The sequence below is a fragment of the Rissa tridactyla genome, chromosome 6 (genome assembly GCF_028500815.1).
Source record: "Rissa tridactyla isolate bRisTri1 chromosome 6, bRisTri1.patW.cur.20221130, whole genome shotgun sequence".
In the NCBI taxonomy this organism is placed as follows: domain Eukaryota; kingdom Metazoa; phylum Chordata; class Aves; order Charadriiformes; family Laridae; genus Rissa; species Rissa tridactyla.
The window spans coordinates 68,069,270-68,089,169 of NC_071471.1; the positions used below are offsets into that span (position 1 = coordinate 68,069,270).

The window sequence follows — 19,900 nt, forward strand, 5'->3', positions numbered from 1 at the left end:
AGCAATCTTAGGATAGCAGAAAAGATTAAAGTTGTAGGACAAAGTGGAGAAAAAAGCACAGGGAAGCTTATTAGTAAAAACTTAATTTCTGCGGGATCTTGACTAAATAATATTGCAAAATTCAAGTTAACACATCCTTAACACAGACAAACGTGTTATTCAGACCAAAAATCTGAAGGAGAAAATAAGGCAATGATAAGTCTCAGTGTTTTTGTATGTCTACAATTCATATTATCAGGATAGGGTAACACGCATCTGCCAGAAAATCTAAACCTACTTGTCTCCCCTACATCTGCAGATTAAAAAATGAATAAATAAATAAAAAGGCTTGCTTTACCACAGTATTCCAAGCACGTGTTAGAACTTAAACCTTAGCAGCAAGTAAAGCAAGAGCTATCTGTACAAAGTATCAACACGTATATGTACAAAAATTCTAGACCACCAAAAGAAGTGCACTTTAAAAGAAGTTTCTTCTGTTGTCCCTAAAACTGTTTATTTTCATAGTAAATTTTCATTCATGAAATAAGCCATCTAATTTTAGGTCTGTTTTGTTTGTCAAGTGTTTGTTAAACAAGCTGGCTTTGTTTGCTGGGAGAAGAGAATTTGTAAACAAGGTCTCTCTGTGCTCGGTCTCAGCAGGAGAGCATCCCGCTTCACCTTGGGACCAGCTCACCACGTGGAGCCCACAAACCACACATCTGGACCGAAACCCCTTATTGAACGGCCTCAAAACGAGACAGAATGCAAAAAGGCAGAGATAGCACGTCGTCTTCAAAACTGGGAATGTGTAAAGCAGAGCAGCCGGGCATCCCACCTCCCGATGGCGCACACAAACACCTACTATAAAGAGCCAAAACCCCCAATGCCGCAGAAAGCAGAAGCTGAACTGCCACCATATCCCGTACCAGCTTCCGTTCATCATCTCCGCCTTAAGACTCGAAACTGAAAACCAGGCTGTGGCTGTATTAGTTAGCGGAAGAAACACTAAACTGGGAGGACCCCAGAGGTTCTGGGCTACAATACATTTGAGTCCCTCTGGGACCGCACTAAATATAAGAAAGTGGGAAAAGGATCCAAATATAGGAACACTAAACAAATGTAGGAATAAGCCATAGAAAATACGGCTAGAGAGATGTATTGAATTTTTGTTAGGCTATTTTGCAGGGAATAATAACTGCCTGAGGATATAATACAGTAAAGATAATTGTATCCTTTCAACATGTTCTTTTTGACATTGACTTGTTTTCAAACTCCTCCTTATGTTAATGAATTCTGTCTCCTTAATCATAAACAAAATATTAAACTTATAATACTGGAATTCTTGTCAATTAAGCCCATTTTTATTATACAAAACCGAAGAAAATGAAATTATACTAGCAAATTCTGTAGCGGTGATTCTGCATGCAGCTTTGGTGCCCATTAGCAATGTAGATGCTCTGCAAAAGTGCCCAACACCACTCTCAGAGTTGGTTAGAAGAGATTCACTATTATGCTTTCATCTGAATTACTACCATGAAAAAGTACACAAATGTCTACTTGCGTGTTTAGGAAAACAAGCTGTTTAACGTTATGTATCCCCGAAGCCTTTGAGCTGAAACATCAACACTTCAGTTTTCTCTTAATGCCAGATGTTTGGAAACTGTTTTCTTTTTTCTTTATAATCACCTTCGCAGAAGAAAACAAGTTTGAAGACAAATGGGCTGGAATCAGTAAGTATACCATATGCTACGTTAAGTCCTGATCATACCTAAACCTGGTAATTCAAGGGTATATTAAATATACATCCAAATATAGGATTAGGGAAGTATTAAAATTAGAACTGCACTTATAAAAATCAAGCACTTTGTTGACATTTGAACAGTTTATAATCCTCGCTTTTCAGAGTTCAAATAATTAAAAATTGCCCAGGCAATCACCTTGCTTTATTTTAAAATCAATAAAGCTCCACGCTGTCTTCACGTGCACGCACATCTTGAAACGTGAAAGCAGTTTCATGCACTTCCGTGCATTTTTAACACACTTCTAAAATAGAGAGCAAAGTATAATAAATACTTAGCATTACATGCCAATAAATACTGACAATCTGGACAATCGTTTAGTCCAGATCTACACATCTAAAGGACACACACAAAAAAAAAAATCTTTCTAAATTTTCTGCCCCCTGTTCAGCCTTGGTGGCATCTGAAGCTGTTTCGGTGCCCAGCAGCTGGCAGTGGGCGCCGGGAGGCTGCTGTGCTGATGAGGCTTGGCAGAAGCGTGGCACATTCCAGCTCCACCACTACCCCCTGCAGAAGGTCTCCAGCTGCCCCTTTAGAGAAGTTTTCTGTTGAGGTTGCACAGTCCAAGCAACCTAACGCAGCCCGGAGTCAGAGATTTGGCCAAAAACCCAGAAAGAGTTCATAAATCTCAGGGAAGGAACAATATCTGCAGTTTTAAGAGACTCTCAGGAGAAGGTTCACACTCATTCTTTTTTGTTGTTGCTCATGCAACCACCACAGAGGCATGAGGATTAAAGAAAGTCCATCTTATACAGAATTTAGTTTGTAGCGTACCAGTGATTTTAGATGCTTTCGTGGCAGTTTGCAACTTTTCCAACTTAATGGACATTGGCTTGAGAAATATTAGCATCTTTTTTCTTGGATCATCACCCTAACTACCCTAACTTCTTCCCACATCACAAGTAAAGGAGGTAAACATACTATCATTAAAAAGTTCATCGGAAGGTGGGGCTGTTAGTACAGGCATTTGAGGACTAACAATTCAGTCATCAATGCGGTCAAGAAGACATTTAATGCACGGAGTTTCTTTACCACCCCCCACTGATAGAGAATAATTTTGTGCTTATAAATCCATTAAACCATCATCAGTAACAAACAGCAAAACAGACACAGTTCTGAGAAAGAAACCCATTTATCTTCTAAAAGTTTCAGTCAGGGCTTACAAATTGAGCTCTATTAGAAGCACACAACTATTTACGAGAAACACATAAAATACCATCTTGCATTGATTTAGGCCGCTCAGGTGCTGTCCTTTGGATCCCTTCTCGATGCTATGCTTAATTTAGCAGGAATTGTGGTGGAGCAGCCCCAAAGCTTCTCCCTGTGGAGACCTTCCCACCTGATGTCCCTCACAGCATCCTCAGGTTGTCCAAACTGAGAAGTAGAGGCAGAACTTGGGACGGGATCTCTGGCTCTCAGGCGGCACGACAGCCTTTTACGCAGTGTCCTTCACTGCCACTGTATGACATTAATGGAGGATGCAAAGAGCAGCAAGCCCCTCCAAAACATACTGTAGTATCTCCTCACTTTCCTCCCCTTCCCCCTGAACGGAAGATAATTAAAAACAATTAATAGCAAGCCACACAATGCCAACTTATAAAGACCAAAACAGAAAGAATGTTAAAAAAAAAAAAAAAAAGAAATTTGTAAAATAAATAATGGATCAACCTTACTGACCATATTAGCACTAAGTAGCCCTTCAGAACACTAGCCTTAATATCTTAAATAAATAAATAAAATCAATGGATCAGCGGAACAAAAAGCTCATCTTGTCTTCTGTCCATTCATAAAACAACAATGCATTTGTGTTGGGATGAACAGAGAAATTGGTTCCTGTGTGCTTTTGCTCCACAAACCCATTCTTCTTCAATTAGTTGACAATGGGGTCGTTTTCATACCCCTTTTTTTTTTTTGTGTCATTCTAGCTCAGTGTTATTTGTGAAAACATTTTTATTCCAAACAAGAAAGGGGAAGGAAGCACACAGTATAATATTCTATTAAAAAAGACGATCAACTCCCTCGAAACCTTACTAGTAAGAACGTGAAAATTACACCTAATACAGCAAATAACTACTCCTAACAGTTTCAGTCATTCCTTTTAAAACAGTTAAATTATTCAGTTGAAAACAACTGAACAAAATTAAGTTTTCGGTAGTGGTTAACTGTCTCACGTAGTAAATGGAAACCTCAGGGCAGTACCTCTCAGAGATCCAGTGCCCTCAAGACGGTCTTCATGGAAACAGAGCACCATCCAAGAGCCTGCCAGACTCCACAAACTTCAATTACTGCCTCTAATACCAATTAAAGAGAGTATACATGTGTTTTTAAATTATTTGCATCTGAATAACGTTGGTGGCTACCACAGCATACCACAAAGTAAGCTCCTCCCCTACTAGTGATATGCTGGTGGTGTGAAAACACCGTTGATTACCATCACCTGCAATCCAGTACTAACGCATCTCTGCTCTGGGTTTTGCTTATTCTTAATTTATTATTTTCTTTGAGCATTTACTATAATACTATAAATAATAATTTACTATAATAAGGATGATAAAACTCATCCGAAGATCTCCATAGGCACTGTAAGGAGCAACCATAAAACCCTGTTTTGTCACCTCATTTAATGCGATATTCTGTCCCGAAAGCAAGAAAAACGCAACTTTTAACAGAGACGTAGCTAAACCAGAACGAAGCGCCGAGAGACTCAAGAGCACATACACATGTGCTTTCCTAGTCACTTAGTCAACCTTGACACTAAAAAATAACTCAGCCCAAGTCCCAATTTAGCTCATTTTGAAAACTTCGTACTCAACACACTTCCCATTTTTTTCCTCCTTTCCACCCTTTCTCCCTGCCTCCAGAGTCTACTTTCTTCTTTAGTACAATGAAGGCAATAACTCATGTTGTAGAAACAAATGGTAGAAGCTGACGTCTGCATTTGAGGGCCTTAGACAGAAGGCTTAATTTCGGACATCATTCTCTAGGACAGAAATGCAGACTTGACAGTAGCCATCAGGTTTATAAAGAAGGGTATTGAAAAAAAAAAAAGAAGAAATAAAAAAAAAAATGTTATGTGCATGATAGGTAGGACAAAATGTAATATTCTTGAGGAAGAAAAGTTCAGGTCAGACACAAAGGGAAAAAAAAATAATCAATGGGAAGACTAACAGAGCACAAGAATATGCAGGAATACAGCCACCAACGCATGGAGATATCCATTGCACACGGATATCCAACAGGTCTTAAAAGTGAACACAAATATAGTTGATCCGACGTTGGAGTAAGGTGATGGTCTACGTAATCCTCCGTGGCCCTTGACAAGGCTACTTTTCTGTGACTGCGCTATTCCCTCCTGGCTCCAAATCATTCCCCTCTCTATAGGAGTCTGGGACTCTCATTCCCAAACACTGATGCTAAACTTTTTGCAAACTAGATCATTAGCAGCATTGTGTTTAATATCAGGATTGAGGATAAATAATAGACCCTCATTAATACACTTTGACTTGGAGACTCAGTACAGTCACCAGCTAAACAAGCTCAGACAAAGAAAATAATCATTCAAAATAATGAATTGTCATCTAGATTAAATGTAACACTTCAGAGAAGTGTACTGTGATAGCTCTGTAAAATTAATGAGGTCTTAGTAAAACCAGACCTCATTGAAGTATCTACCATTAAATCTTTCCTGGAAAATTGGAGAAAAAACATCTCTTGTGTAGATTAACTGACTTGTCAGCCAGCTCCTACTGTAAAGACCACAAGGTGAAATACGGCAGAGCCAGGAAAAGCAGAAGTTCCTGGCTTTCAGACCAAAAAAATTCCACTTGGTAACATTGCCTAATTAGAGCTAATATAATCAGCAAAATAGCAAAGATAAGAAAGAACATAAAAAGAGCAATCGGATTTGAAGTTAAATGAGAGATCCAATATTCCAAGTGTTGCCAGATTCAATAAACGTGGTGCACAGATAAAACTTAGCAGTGTTTCAATGACTTACACTTCAGTGACAGATTTAAGGGCCTGATTTTTCTCGAGGACACAAGAACTTTGGTATTTTGCCCAATGCTATAGCTACGAACAACTTCACACAGAGACTATGTTAGGAAAAGCAAAGAGCATTATCTTCATAAACGCGTTTCAGCCTTTTGCATCACGTCTCTGCATATTCAGATTCACTCCCTCTTGGGACACAATGAGACAGGTAGAGAAACAAAAATTCAGAAGTAAAAAATTTTAACTGCTGTTTGACAACCATCCAAAAATTATTAAATCAACAAGAAATTAAGCTGACAAAGCAGCACTACAGCAATTCATATGCTTGTTAGAAACTTTAAAAAGATGCTCAGTTCCATGCGTTCTTACACTTACTAACAAGGACTAACGGATTTATAGAATTATAATTGGAAAATTCTTAAACGTGGGTTGTGACCTCATTCCTCAGATAAAGGAAAAAAATTCGACACATGAATTGTGAAGTATATCTTTCCCCCTCCAAAGAAGCCCCAACCAAAGAAAACCCACAGCTCTTGTCTACGTATTTCACAGTTTACAGGTCACGCTTTAATTGCTAATGGTTGCTATGGAGCCTCCAAATAAGCCTTCAAATAAGATTTAGTACAAGTCAGCAATAAGCAGCGAATTTATGACTATACAGAGTCATGAATTAGACATGATAAATTTCTAGCAGTGATTATCATTCAGAAGATGGTTTGCCTCAGGTTTATTAACATGATCTTGAATAAATCTTTTCAGCAGCTCCTTTTGACAGAGACAGGCGAGTTACCTCTAATAACTCATCCACTGCTACAGAACTGGCCCACAATTTAACAAACCATACCTTTTATTCTTGTGCTTTTATGAAAATGAGAGTAGATTCTAGTTTACTTAAGCCACACACATTAACGAAATCACATTTATTAAAGAAACGCTATAGGGAAGTTGTCCCAAGTTAATAAAATTCCTGTAACAAGTAAAAGACACAGAACTTATCCCCACTGATGTGCATGTGTAGGTAGTTAATACCATCTCTATCACATTTCTATGTTTATTCTTCAGAACCTCTGAACTGCAAATCCTGAATATGTACCTCCTTATACACAAACGTATCCCTGTTGTACACAGAACAAAGAATCTTTACTGGTAGATATTAAAATCATTAGTAGCATCAAAATCATCGTCGTCAAAATCAGTACACCATCAATATTCAAGTCTCATAAATCACCTCATATTTGGAATTACTTAAGAGACACGGTATATAACTTTGAATATTTCTCTGAAATAACCTAGATGGGAACTGCTTCTTTTGGGGTTTTTCATTTGGTTGGGTTTGGGTGGAGGGACGTGTTTGAACTGCATGAAAATAACATAACCTGATCCGAGCCTCATACAGAAGATAACAAATGGATAGTTTTAAGAGGACCCATTCCTATTTATTCTCCAGTACAGAGAAGTAAAGCACCGGGGAAAAAAAGTTTACTCAATTTGAGGAAGTTTTTTTTTTTGCAATCAAAGACCCACCAAAAAGTTGCAGGTATACAGCTGAAACTGTAGAAAGCCTGTGACTCACAAATACAACTTCACTCTTGAAAATTACTTTCAGATGCAATTCCTTCCAAGCTTGTACAACATCCACCCCAAGATTTCTGCTTTTGGACACATGTTTATTTTCTCAAGGGGCAGTACGTTAATAAGAAAGAGACTTGTTCGCTCCACAGGTCGGCTGGGACCTATACAACAGACATTTCTTTCAGCCCCGATAAAAGTCTAAAATAATAAAATTAGGCATAAATATATACATATTATTTTCGCTTCAGTTCTGCTACACTTCAATCACCCTAAACTTCAAGTAAACAACTAAAAAGAAATCCACATTTCCCAAGCTAGAAAAATAAAGCCCCAGGGACATGTTCACATTTTTCCCAAGGGAGTTCTAAATGACAAAAAAATAAGTCCCGACTGTCAATATTTTAAAAGGAAAAATAAAGTTAAGAAAAAAAGACATGGCTGGGACCTGTGTTTGCTTCTAGTAGAAAAATGGGATTCCGACTGGTTTTAATCCTTCAAACGCTGTGTGAACTTCAGCACAGCTTCAACACTTGCACCACGGAAAAACTATAATAATTTACCAATTACACACAGTATAAAATAACACCTTCAGAAAAAAAGAATTAATTGCATTCACTATCTTTTACCTGCTGTGAAAAAAATATGGAAACTGATATTCTGCTTTTAGTAATTATATTTCCAGTTGAAATGCACCGTCAGCATTCAGTAACGGCTGTTGCCACCCAGAATTGATCATCCCCTTATTCCTGTTTTTTGATGCTTATCATGTAGTTTCCACAACCTGACTAGAAATGTCTTAAAGAAAAAAGAAAAGCAACCTAGAAAGCGGCCCCCAACACTTCGTAATATGCTGTTCAATGTAAATAAGAAATACTTTGAAATATTTATCACTAGCAGTACAACAAGAACTAAAGAACTAATTATTTTTCACCCATGGTATTTTTTATTTGCCCCACGTTCTCATAGTTGTTTACTCCGAACATATTTAGTGCCATTTACTCAGTGTGGGCTCTAAGTAGTTAGTAAGAGTCTTCCAGACGAGGAAAGATGAAAGGAGAAAGCTTTTATGAAAGAAAGGAACAAAAGAAAAAAAGAAAAATTAAAAAAGAAAAAAGGGGGGGAAAAAAGTGGGGAAGCAGCAAGCTGCTAAGGGATGCTGCAATCCAAAATGTAGCATATGACTTATAAGATCGAAGAAATAGCCAGCCAACCTTCGAGTCAAAACACATTTGATAAAATATATGTAGAGAGACAAGGACTTTTTGCGCAAGTTACAACTTGAAGGAATATTAAAGCAACTTGATTTTCAGAAGCATTTAACACATGGACACAGAGTCAATCATCCAAAATACTTTTGGAAGTCTCGGCCAGCCACTTTAAAAGACTTCTCAAAATCCCTTTGGGTTTTAATGCCAAAGCTCCAGTATAATTCAGAGTAGTCTTTTTCCCTCAGTCACTAACCTAAACCATTAGAAGAAACACATGGGATAAGTTCAGAACTCCAAAGGAATTAATGTTCGATTTTAAGTGCTGACGCTAATGCAGAGGAGCATCCTGGCCAGTGGGGAAATCTGGTGGCGAAATGGAAGGAAGGAAGAAGAGAGGCAGTTAAAAGTAATGCTAACACAACATACAAAAAAACAAAATTTTAGCCCCCCTTCTGTAACTTGTAATTTTCAGGGCATTATTACTGTCGTTCTTATTGTATGGTTTTGTCTTTGTTTATTATTTTGTTGTTTGTTTTTAACAGTCTTGCCAAAAAAGCAGAACCACTGCATTGCCAAAACTTTTATTGCTTTCATAGTGTAGATAATGGTTTTTTCAACCGAGATATTTCAGTTCTTTATTACCAAACGGTATTGCAAGCAACAACTTGGCAATCTATAACAAGAACTGACTTTTCAGAATATTTAATTCCCTATTTATGGCCTGTTTATACAAAATAAATACATTTTGTACTAATCTGAACGCATATTTATTCCTATAAATTGACAAAATTAATCCTGGAAAAGCCGCAAGAACAAGTGCTAACAGACTTGAGCAGAGCAACGCCAATCCTCCAAACTACTCTCAGCTTATCATCTTTTCCCTTTATCAAGGTAAACCGTAATACCAGTGAGAAAAGCAGTGACAGCTGGTAGCAACTTCAATACATGCTGAATAAAGAGACCAAGCATGGAGGTATGAAAACGCCGACTCTTCGTGTGGCATTAGTGACACATTTTGCAAAGCCATCTGCTGCTCAGTGGCGGATCCGTAACAGCGGGTGCTTATCCCCCAAAAACCATAGAGGATCACATCAAGCCACGTCACTTTAAGTCTCTTTCCCTCACACATTTCTGCTTACACAGCAAATCCAAGCTCATTGAAAAGGTTAACTAAATTCCACAGTCACAAACGGCCAAAGCGTCAGGATAAGCAAGGATGAGCCAGACCTTTGCGGGTCCCGTGGACGTGGAAGCCCAGGCTACCACTGGATGCCTTTCACTGCCGCAGGAGGAGCGATGCTGAAATTCCTGAAAGCAGCCAAAGAAATTGGCTCTCGAGTGCCATAAAATTCCAGGGGCACCGCTTACGACCACAGTCAGTCCGAGGTATTTAGTTTAAGAATGATTAATCACAGATGAATCAGCCTTTTGTTTCTTTTCTGACATTTCAGAACCCTTTCTAGTGTTCCATCTATCTGAAGTCTGGCCATGCCTTGATACCAAAGGAGACTGTTTGAAAGAATTCCATTTACTTTGGCCTGCCTACAAGTCTGGATAAAGATTTCAGTCAAAACACCTCTTCACATCATAGAATGGTCTTAAAATGGTACACAGAGATAACACAGCGAGAAGACATTAAATCTCTTACGCACTTCAAAGTACACTGATAGTTATTTATAAGGTTGGCGGAGCGGCTTCAGGGAAAGATCATTGACCAAAACAAGTAAGGACAGATGCTCCAATTGCAGTATTTGCATGCAAATATTGACACTGAAAAGAACTCAGAAAACGCAGAACTAAGGAAACTCACGTAGAAAACACCACCAACAAATCCTTTCCAATACAAGAACTTAGAGGAGAACTTGATTTAAGGTCAACAGAGGTCTGAGTAGCAAATGCGCGGCAGCCAGTACACTTATTATTCACACCAGAAGCACAAACCCAAAATCTATTTAGTGTCACCCACCACAAGACTCAAAATCAGTATCAAAAAACTGTAATGGAAAGAACAGAAAGGATCTCAAAGAGTTCAGTGGTGATTGGAAAAATGTGAATTTAGTAACATCGAGCCATGGAGTAAATTTTTTTACTTGGAAAGACGTGGAATAAAACAGACAGAATATACAGGGAAAAAAAACCAAGATCCTCTCAAGCAACTCTTTGATATGCCTGTTCACTAAAGGTGCTTCTTTTATTTCTCTAACTATAAACACGTTTGTAAACAACCGTCTTTAACGGAAAAGCATTAACAAGTACAGCTGTAGTACTTAAACACATGAGAAGCAAGCCTGAGACCAACACCATCATAAAGTACAGTACTTTCTTATACTTAAAATTTTATCACAGATTCCAAAAGGCATTAGGAAAAAGACTTTGCATCTTATGAGTCCTGGAAAATTTTCCAGGAGAATGTTTTCCAACATTAGAACTACCACATCTAACAGAGCCTGAAAAGTTTTACCACGAGGTCGTGAATTTCTTCAGAAAACCATTTTAATCTTGTATTACCCTAACCTACCCGGAAAAAATGGAACAAAGCCATTGCTTAAGGTTTTTCATAGCATTTTTCCATATTAACATAGCTAATAGGACTACAGAAATCCCTTTGTCTCAATTTAATGTAGATTTTATTTTACCAGCTCATAAATATTAACCCATACATGGGAAAAAAATGGAAGAGAAGCTGGGAACTAAAAACCAGCCTAATATTGCAATATATTCCCTTCCCCCAGCTTAAGTCATTTCACCAATACTCCATCGTTTTAAAATCAAATTGCAATCAAATGCAGGCTGTTCGGGAACAAAAAGAAAGGGAAGGGAACAGTGAGTCAAAAGGGAGCATTATTTTTAAAAACTTCCATAATTATGTCTGACCCATGGGCTGGATGACACTCATTAACCATTTATCTTCCTGCCTCATAATCCAGAATTCTCCAGCTCTGTTACTGAGCCACAGGAATCCTGACTTGGGCATCCTCTTCCAGGACACTCAGGCCTCCAATCTCCCATGGGATTAAATACTATTTATGCCCAAAATTGTACCATTCTTGGAAACAGAATGCTTAGATGAAACAGAATGCTTAGATGAAAAGGTCCAATAACGTATTCTCTGCCAGTTCAGCCCCTGACCTGCTCAGCGGCAGCTAAGAACATTCAGTGGCTGCACGGCGCAGTTGGGCTGTGGGCAACTGGTGTGATGTTCTGCCCGTAGAAAAAAGGTGATTGCTCAAAGAAACTTTCTTGGCTAAAGATATCTATATCATTTTAAGAAGAACTGCATGAAAAGCAGAACGAGCATACTAGCAGCCTTATTAAAAAATAAATACTTGAACAAAATAGTCAATCAATGCCTCGGACCTCCTTTGAGCACACAACATAACCAAGATGATGTGATGCAGAAGGGAGAAGCTGCTACTGTATGTGGCCCAGTCACTGGTGTATATGATCACCTATTACCAACGCTTTAAAAACCAATGTTTGACTGTTACTTTACATACACACGAAAGTTAGAATCCAGAAGAGATGCCTACAATTTGCATTCCAAGAAAGTACCCACGCAGAACAAGGCTTCAATGCTTGCTGTTGGATGTCTATACCTCCAATCTAGGAGTCACGTGCATTTAAAACCAAAACACCCAGCTACGTCCTCATGTGCACAAATAGGATACAACAGTTCATTGCACAGATCCCCAGTTACTCCAACCACGTCTTGTCCAGGAGACTGAGTTTTACTCCACTGTCAAAGTCCTTAAATCGACATCATAAAGTCACTGTTCCTTATACACCCCAATTTATCAGCTATCCCTCGTCAATCAGCAGGAAGACAGGCAGCTGGGCAGTACAAACCAGTAGTACTGTGTTTCCATCATAAATCAAATACAAATGTCAGCTTAGGCATTTCTACTGCTCACAATCTGTGACTAGCAGGAGGAAAATTTTCAAAGATTTCAAAAATCCTGTGACTTCACTGTAAGTAAGTATAGCATGCATATGTTCTTCACAAGACACTGCATATATAAAGAAGTGATGCTGTGCCTTGCCTCCATTTCCAAGCATCGTTGGACAAATAATTTGCAAAGAAAATTCCAAGCAGAGGAGAAAAAACAGTGGTCAGTTCTTCAGCTCCTTCCTTTTCTTTCCTTCATTTAATTTGCTTACCTGACATCACTTTAACAACAGTTACCTACAGCCCGTCATTCTTCCACGCTAATATCATTAAGGGCAGGGAGCATCTAACATCTCTATTAAACTGGAATAAAGCAAAGTCTTCGACATGTAACGCCTCTAAGTCAGCCAGGCATTACTGAAATTACGTAATCCACAAAAATCGGTACTTACCCACCCCACTTTACCACTACCAATCACTTCACAAGAGTAGCAGCATTATCAGACGCATTTCAAAACTCAGTTTTAAAATTTGTTTCTGACGTACGATTTCAGTGAAGGTGAAGTGGAACTACAGAATTAATGTCAACCTGATTTTCAATTGCATTAAATTTGGCCACTTCTAAAACAAATATACACAGAAAAAGAAATATTAAATAAAATCAAAACCCTTGCAATTCATTTATTAAATTATTAATGTCCCAACACAGAGCATTACTTACTTGCTATTGTGTGTGCTGTAAATATATAGGTATAGGCTTTCCTTTTCTCCTTGCCCCCCACGCCGGTAATGCTCATACTGGGCCACGCTTAATTACCTAAGCACATTTGACATGTATAGGTTTCTAGAAGACTAAAATGTATATTCTACCAAATCACAGTCATATCAGATAGTCATTAAGTCTAAGCAAGGGAGGAAAAGGAGCTTTTGTGAAGAAAAACATAAGTTATAATACTCCCGCTACAATTTATTCAATTTCTATTATTTGCGAATGAAAACTAGAGGCGTCGTGAGAATCTTACATTCTTGATGCAATCATTTTCAAATAACACCACAGGCCCAACAGAAGAGACACCACATTATAATAACTAACACAAACGTATAGTGGTTACTGAAGTTAGCTCCCAATCTTACAGCACCTAATCTTCATATTTTAATAGTTTCCTCACAACTTTAATACATTGACTCATGTATGAGCTTTGTTTAATCCATGTATACAAAGTTCACATTTTAAAACTTAGTACAAGCAGCTGAACCCAAAATTTTCTTAGCATTGATATCTTTCACAACTGGGATGCTTGTCGCCATTATAATCAGATTTGTTTCTTTTCTTAAGTGCCCTAGTAAATGAAATGCATTTTTTGCAAGTCTTGAACTGTGTAGCTTACAGAATAGACAAGGGATGGTAAATTGCAGTGTCTCAACATGAACAAGTCATCCCAAACTTTTAAATATTTCCAAAGAGAAGAGCAAGTAATTAGAACCTATGGTTCAAACTGGTGAGGAGAGAGCCTTTAAGATGATTTCGATGGCAGAGGCAGTGTTTTCCAACTCACTCATTTGCTTCTCTCAAAGTTAGTATTCTCTTTGTTTGGCCAGCAGATGTAGATGACAAACTCAAGTTGACAAAGGGAGGGGGAAGGGAGGGGAAGGGGAAGGGGAAAGGAGCGAGACAAAAGTCTTTAACAAAAGGAGAGGGAGGGATTTGTTGTTTGTTATTTCCAGAAGACTGAATCATGACGGTCACCTGTAGCGCAGGCCACAATGAAGCTGAAATGGTTTTTCCTTCACAACCATCACTTCAATGAGCCTCACAATTTTTTGGCTATTTGGAAACTAGCTGAAAACACTGCAGATTTTTAGCACACTGAGAAAGAGAAAAGGGGAAAAAAAAAAAAAAAAAAACAAACAACACTGCACCTCTTACTCTACATTTCACGAGCTTTGTATCTTTCCACATTATTAACAGATATATTTGGTTACGTGTAAATGTTCAGCAAATTTCTATCAATGTTCAGTACTCCGAAATTATATCATAATATTCAAAAAGCAATGATACATTTACAAAGAAAAGATACGACATTCATGAGATGTAAGAACCACAGAAGAGAGACACCCTTAGAGACTCAGGGCTAAACAAAGTCAAAGCTAGCAGTGGTTACACACAGGAGGTTTGGCGACAGATTGGTTATTCTAAATGTTCTGTGGATTCTCCTGACCCTTTCTTCAAAACTCTGCTACCTGGCTCAAAGCTGCAGCTAACCGAGCTTCTCACTGGTCTGATTGGCAGAGCAAGTCCCCTATCTCTAACAAAAAACAAAGAGGAAAAAGCCAAGTACGGCCAAGAGCACGAAGGCATGTTATCGCTGCCTACAGTCACTAAGCAACAGTTCCACAAATACGCAAGCCTAAAAAAGGCAGAATTTTAGTCTATTGGAAGATATGCTGTAAACATGAGATAGCCAGGTAACCAAATGACAAACTATTATCTGCCAGCCTTGAATACCTCTCCACGTGAACAGCTTTTACGCCAACTTGTAACAAATACCACATGCAGCTAAATTTAAAAAAAAAAATAAAAATCCTAAGCCAAGTTAAATAGTAACCAACATTCAAATTTAACCGTATAAAGTCTACATTAAAATCCAAAATGACAATTACAAAATATTGTATTACTATGAACACTGTCAAATGCTTTGAATAATAGTACACCAAGGAAATAAGTAAAAACACACTTTACCTTGTATCTCATTTTGGGGCATGAATGAATGTAGAAACCCATATAATAAAAACAAAGATCAGGAGCTTTTTCGTGAAGTTGCCTAGTAAAAGCAATTTCCCTGTGAAAGGAAAAAAGAAACTAATTACTTTTGAACACAGTTCTTACATTCATTTGACCTCTTGATATTGAAATATTTTACAGCTACCTGGCTCTTGACTTATTTAACGGACTAGACTTCTATCAAATAAAAAAATGAAGATAATAAAGTCAAAACTAATGCTTAAAAAACCCCAAAGATAATAAACTGAAAATTAATGTTTAAAAACCAAACAAACAGATCACCAAAATGCAAAACACCATGTCAGGATTAAAAATACTTTCATTTTTGTGTTTTGTCCTGCCAACTAACTGACCTGAAATTCAAATAGAAGTGATTAAGAGCCTCTATTTAACAGGTTGCTTGTTAATATTCATGTACATTGTAATTCTACAGAAATCTGGCCCAGTTACTGTAGACAGACTGGTTAAAATGGCTTGAGAAACATCACCGTATTTTTGAAACACAAGATTCAAAGATAAGCCTCTTGTTTGTTCTCTTATTTGCATTCTAGCAATTTATATGTAAAAACATCCATCTTTATGCAACAGAAGGCATTTGTCATCTACCCCATGTTTGTTTGTATGATTTTCTCATTTATTCTGAAAGAGATGTGTCAATGGATTCCAAAATAACTTTGCTTTTCATTTCACTGGCACAAGTTTTATTACAAAGATTCTGCCAGTGTTTCCAACATAATGCTCATTTTTACAGCATTTGTAACTTAGCGGTTCACATCCGTACCAAGTTTGAAAAAATATGACTGTTGGTTCTTACTTTCAGTGTCAAAGGGATAAGAGGACATAAGCATGTGCAAACAGGAAGCGTGTACAAATACTGAGAGGTTTTTTTAATCACTTAATATTAAGTTAGTAATTAAGATGTTTAAACACTCTGAAAACCTAACATTTCAGCTGAGTGTATTTTGCCAAGACCATCATGGGTCCATGATGATTCTGCATCGATATACATCCACTCCAAGAGAAGAATGGCTAGAAATAAGTTACTCCGTATCTGAAAATCCAGGTAAACACAACAGAATCCAGAACTGAGATTTATGTACTCCCAAAAATCTACAAACATGCTCTTCATATATGTAATCTTTAAGACGTGGCATAAAGTTAAATAACCTGACTGTTTCATGCAGATTATCCTGGAAGTAATTAAATGAATACCTTTCGGCAATTGAAAAAGCTGGAACACTACAGGGAAAAAACATTCTTTGTATTTCAAAATCTCTTAAAAACTCTTTCCAATTGGCCTACACTGCCTGATTTAATAAAACAAAAAGACTCAAAGTGAACAGAAAGTGAAGTAAATAGACCATGGTGTAATGCGGTAAGAGCTGGTCTGCAGCAGAAGTCTTACCATGGGCAACAAAGCTTCGTGCAAGTGAATTAGTAGTGCACGTGCCACCAAAGCTAGCTTGCTTAGAACTACTACCCGTGTCTTTGCATGTCCGATGGTCTCCAGTGATACGCCCTAAGTAAGGACCCTTAACTCAAGTTCCTGCTTTATCTTTCATTTATCTATTCAGCCGACCCCACTCTGGGCAAAGTTCTACTGGGGGAATGCTAAAGCATCCCCCTCTTTCCTTTATCCAGGAGTCTGTACTGTGATCCAGCACAAGAGAATCCTCTGACTCCATCATTTTAAATGAGGAGCAGCAATCAGGTGTCACTGTAAAGCATAACTTGCATCTACCTGTATTCATTCTGCCTAAATCCCTACGGAAAAGGGACTGCAACAGACTTGCAATCACCTTTTTGTAAAGCTTTCAGTTATGGTTACATATCTTATGAGTTAGAATGGCCGTTAGCGCTTGGCAAGAGTCGTCAACTAGTGAGGAAGACATATTCATTTCATCAATACAAAATTCAGACTTAGTATTTCAGTGCAACATAAGCCAGTTCCAAAAGAAGGTCAAGTACTTGTCCCTCCTACAAAACACAGATTATGAATACTATGCTTGTCTAGTATTCATGATTTTAGGTAGTAGGGGGAAGGTTTAACTTTTTCCTGCAAATAAGAATCACTCAATATTTCTTGTGATTTTTTTTTTCGTTTAGTAAGAATGGTATTTCACAAGTAGCTTCTTCTCCCCTCATTCTTTACTTACATGCCTACATATTTCAAATGATCTTCAAATCCCATCCTTTCTACGACTCAGCAGCAAAAATTCTCAAAGTAGCATGAAGTGGAAGTGACAGCGCTGCAATGCAGTTTAACCTCCTCGGAGTAAAATTGGCAACAGCTTTGAAGGTATCAGATTCCTTTGCAACTTCCTAAATCCTCCCTAACTCTCATTTTTTTTTTTCATCTTTTTGAAACAAGAAGGTTGGCTCCCACTACGACTGTTGGGAACTCATTTTTATTGCCCTTAAATGCTGCAGAATTTATAAGCTGCTTGTTCACTAGATGAGCCACACACGCATGTTGCGCCAACAAAGTTTTAAATTTATTATGTAGAAAATTTAAAATCATTTCAAGAATTCATAAGCATGGATTATGTCAGTCTATTATGACACAAAGTAAGGTGATATGTACAAATACTAAAAAACAACTTGTAGGAGGACTTAGTATTTTGTTATGTGCTCACCTCATGAAAAAAATAAAATAATCAGTCTAATTTCAAGTATCTAGCATATGTAATAAAATACTTCTAAAAATCTAGATCACTAACAGACAGAAAAAAGATCAATTCTAAATCATAGGAGTTCCAACATTTTTGCTACATTTGTTAATTCTGATTAATTTTATAAAATTGTCAGTGCCACTGAATGTCTCAGAAAAATGACAATTCAGACTCTTTTAGACACAGACCACTGGAGATGCGACAACAGCTCCATTAACACTCACAACAACTTTGAAGTTAGCCCTGATTTGTGCTGGAACTGGACCAGATGACATCCAGAGGTCCCTTCTGACTGAAACTCTTCTATGATGCTAACATGAGCCAGCAGTGTGCCCAGGTGGCCAAGAAGGCCAACAGCATTCTGGCTTGTATCAGAAATAGCATGGCCAGCAGGAGTAGGGAAGTGATGGTGTTTCTGTACTCGGCACTGGTGAAGCCCCACCTCGAGTGCTGTGTTCAGTTCTGGGCCCCTCTGGACAAGAGGGACCCTGAAGTGCTGGAGCGTGTCCAGAGGAGAGCTACCAGGCTGGTGAGGGGTCTGGAGACCAGGGCATATGAGGAGAGGCTGAGGGAGCTGGGCATGTTTAGCTTGGAGAAGAGGAGGCTGAGGGGAGACCTCATTGCCCTCTACAACTACCTGAAAGGAGGGTGTAGAGAGGTGGGGGCTGACCTCTTCTCCCAGGTGAATAATGACAGGACCAGAGGAAAAGGTCTGAAGTTGTGGCAGGGGAGGTTTAGATTAGATATTAGGAAGAATTGCTTTACTGAAAGAGTGGTCAGGCACTGGAACAGCCTGCCCAGGGAGGTGGTTGAGTCATCGTCCCTAGAGGTGTTTGAGAAATGTCTAGATGTGGCACTTCAGGGCATGCTCTGAAGGGCAGAGATTGTAGGTTGTTGGTTTTTTTTCATTTGTGTGTGTATGGTTGGACTCCATGATCTCAAAGGTCCTTTCCAACCATGAAGATTCTATGATTCTATTCTATGATTCTACAGTTTCTCCTTCATAAAGAACCATTCTAGAACAAGGTGGGGAGAGTCAACAGGAAGGCAATGTTATCAGCTCTTATTAAAGGTGACATACTTGGAGAAATTGCACTTTGGGACTTAAATGCACTACGAGCTTACCAGACGTGGCAGGAGGTCCTGCTCTCTCACTCCCTAGCTATTCTCAGCTGCATGTTGTGTCTCCATCACAACTCTTGCACCAGCTCTGGTGTTAACAGGTTCTTCACCAAGACAACTCAGCTCACTAACCAGGTTGCTAAAGCGAACAGTCTTCTGCTCAATTAAACTGGCTGAATATATGGTTTCTAGAAGGCCAGCATAGAGCAGAGATAGAGAGGAACAATTGCAGCAGCAACAAACCATTAGACTGACGTCAGCAACTTAATAGTGAGATTTGTGGGAAAAACCCTTTGACATACGCATTTGAACTACTCATGTAAAGATTATTCAGAAATCACAAAATTCACCACTACAGAGAGAAGAATACACCGAAAAGGAGAATAAAAAAAGATAAAAGACTGTTAGGAAATCAAAAGATCCTAATCAAAATCTAAACAAATTATGCGTGCTCAGACTTCTGAGAGATTAAAATGCACACGTTTTATTAGTTATCGCAAGTACACGAAGTAACTGTGGTAAGAAGAGGTTTCCTAAAAACAGTGTTTGTGCTTTACATATTTCAAAAGTCTTGTCAAATTTACCCACCCTGGTGGGTAATAGTAAACAGTAGCTTGCTAAGTACACCTATAGAGAAGATGCCTCTCAACGGGACGCCTTGGAGAATGAAGAAAGCTGGATCTCACCAAACTAGTGCTTCTTTCATACCTGAAAGACTATCTCAACAGGTAAAGACTTCTGCTAGAACTTCTCAGACCTAGAGAAACTTGAAAGCAGACAGGTCTGGCAGGAGGTTCAAATCAGTTGCTTCATGAGAACATCACTGGGAACGCCACGTGTCTGTGACCAGCTTACTTAATGTAAACAGAGAAGCAAAAAAGCTAAGA

General features: G+C 38.4%; 1 protein-coding gene across 11 annotated transcripts in view; it reads right to left on the bottom strand.

Annotated features, from left to right (window-relative positions):
* Positions 1 to 19,900, bottom strand: part of ATE1 (arginyltransferase 1) — an 84,919-nt gene that overhangs the window by 33,092 nt on the left and 31,927 nt on the right. For 8 of the 11 annotated variants that reach the window (XM_054206598.1, XM_054206595.1, XM_054206596.1 and 5 more), the window contains one exon: positions 15,178 to 15,277. In XM_054206598.1, the coding sequence (XP_054062573.1) occupies positions 15,178 to 15,277 (100 nt within the window). Of the gene's footprint in view, positions 1 to 1,928; positions 3,322 to 13,545; positions 14,305 to 15,177; positions 15,278 to 19,721; positions 19,895 to 19,900 lie in introns of those variants that run through there. The other 3 variants (XM_054206602.1, XM_054206603.1, XR_008467111.1) reach the window with 3 other exon arrangements.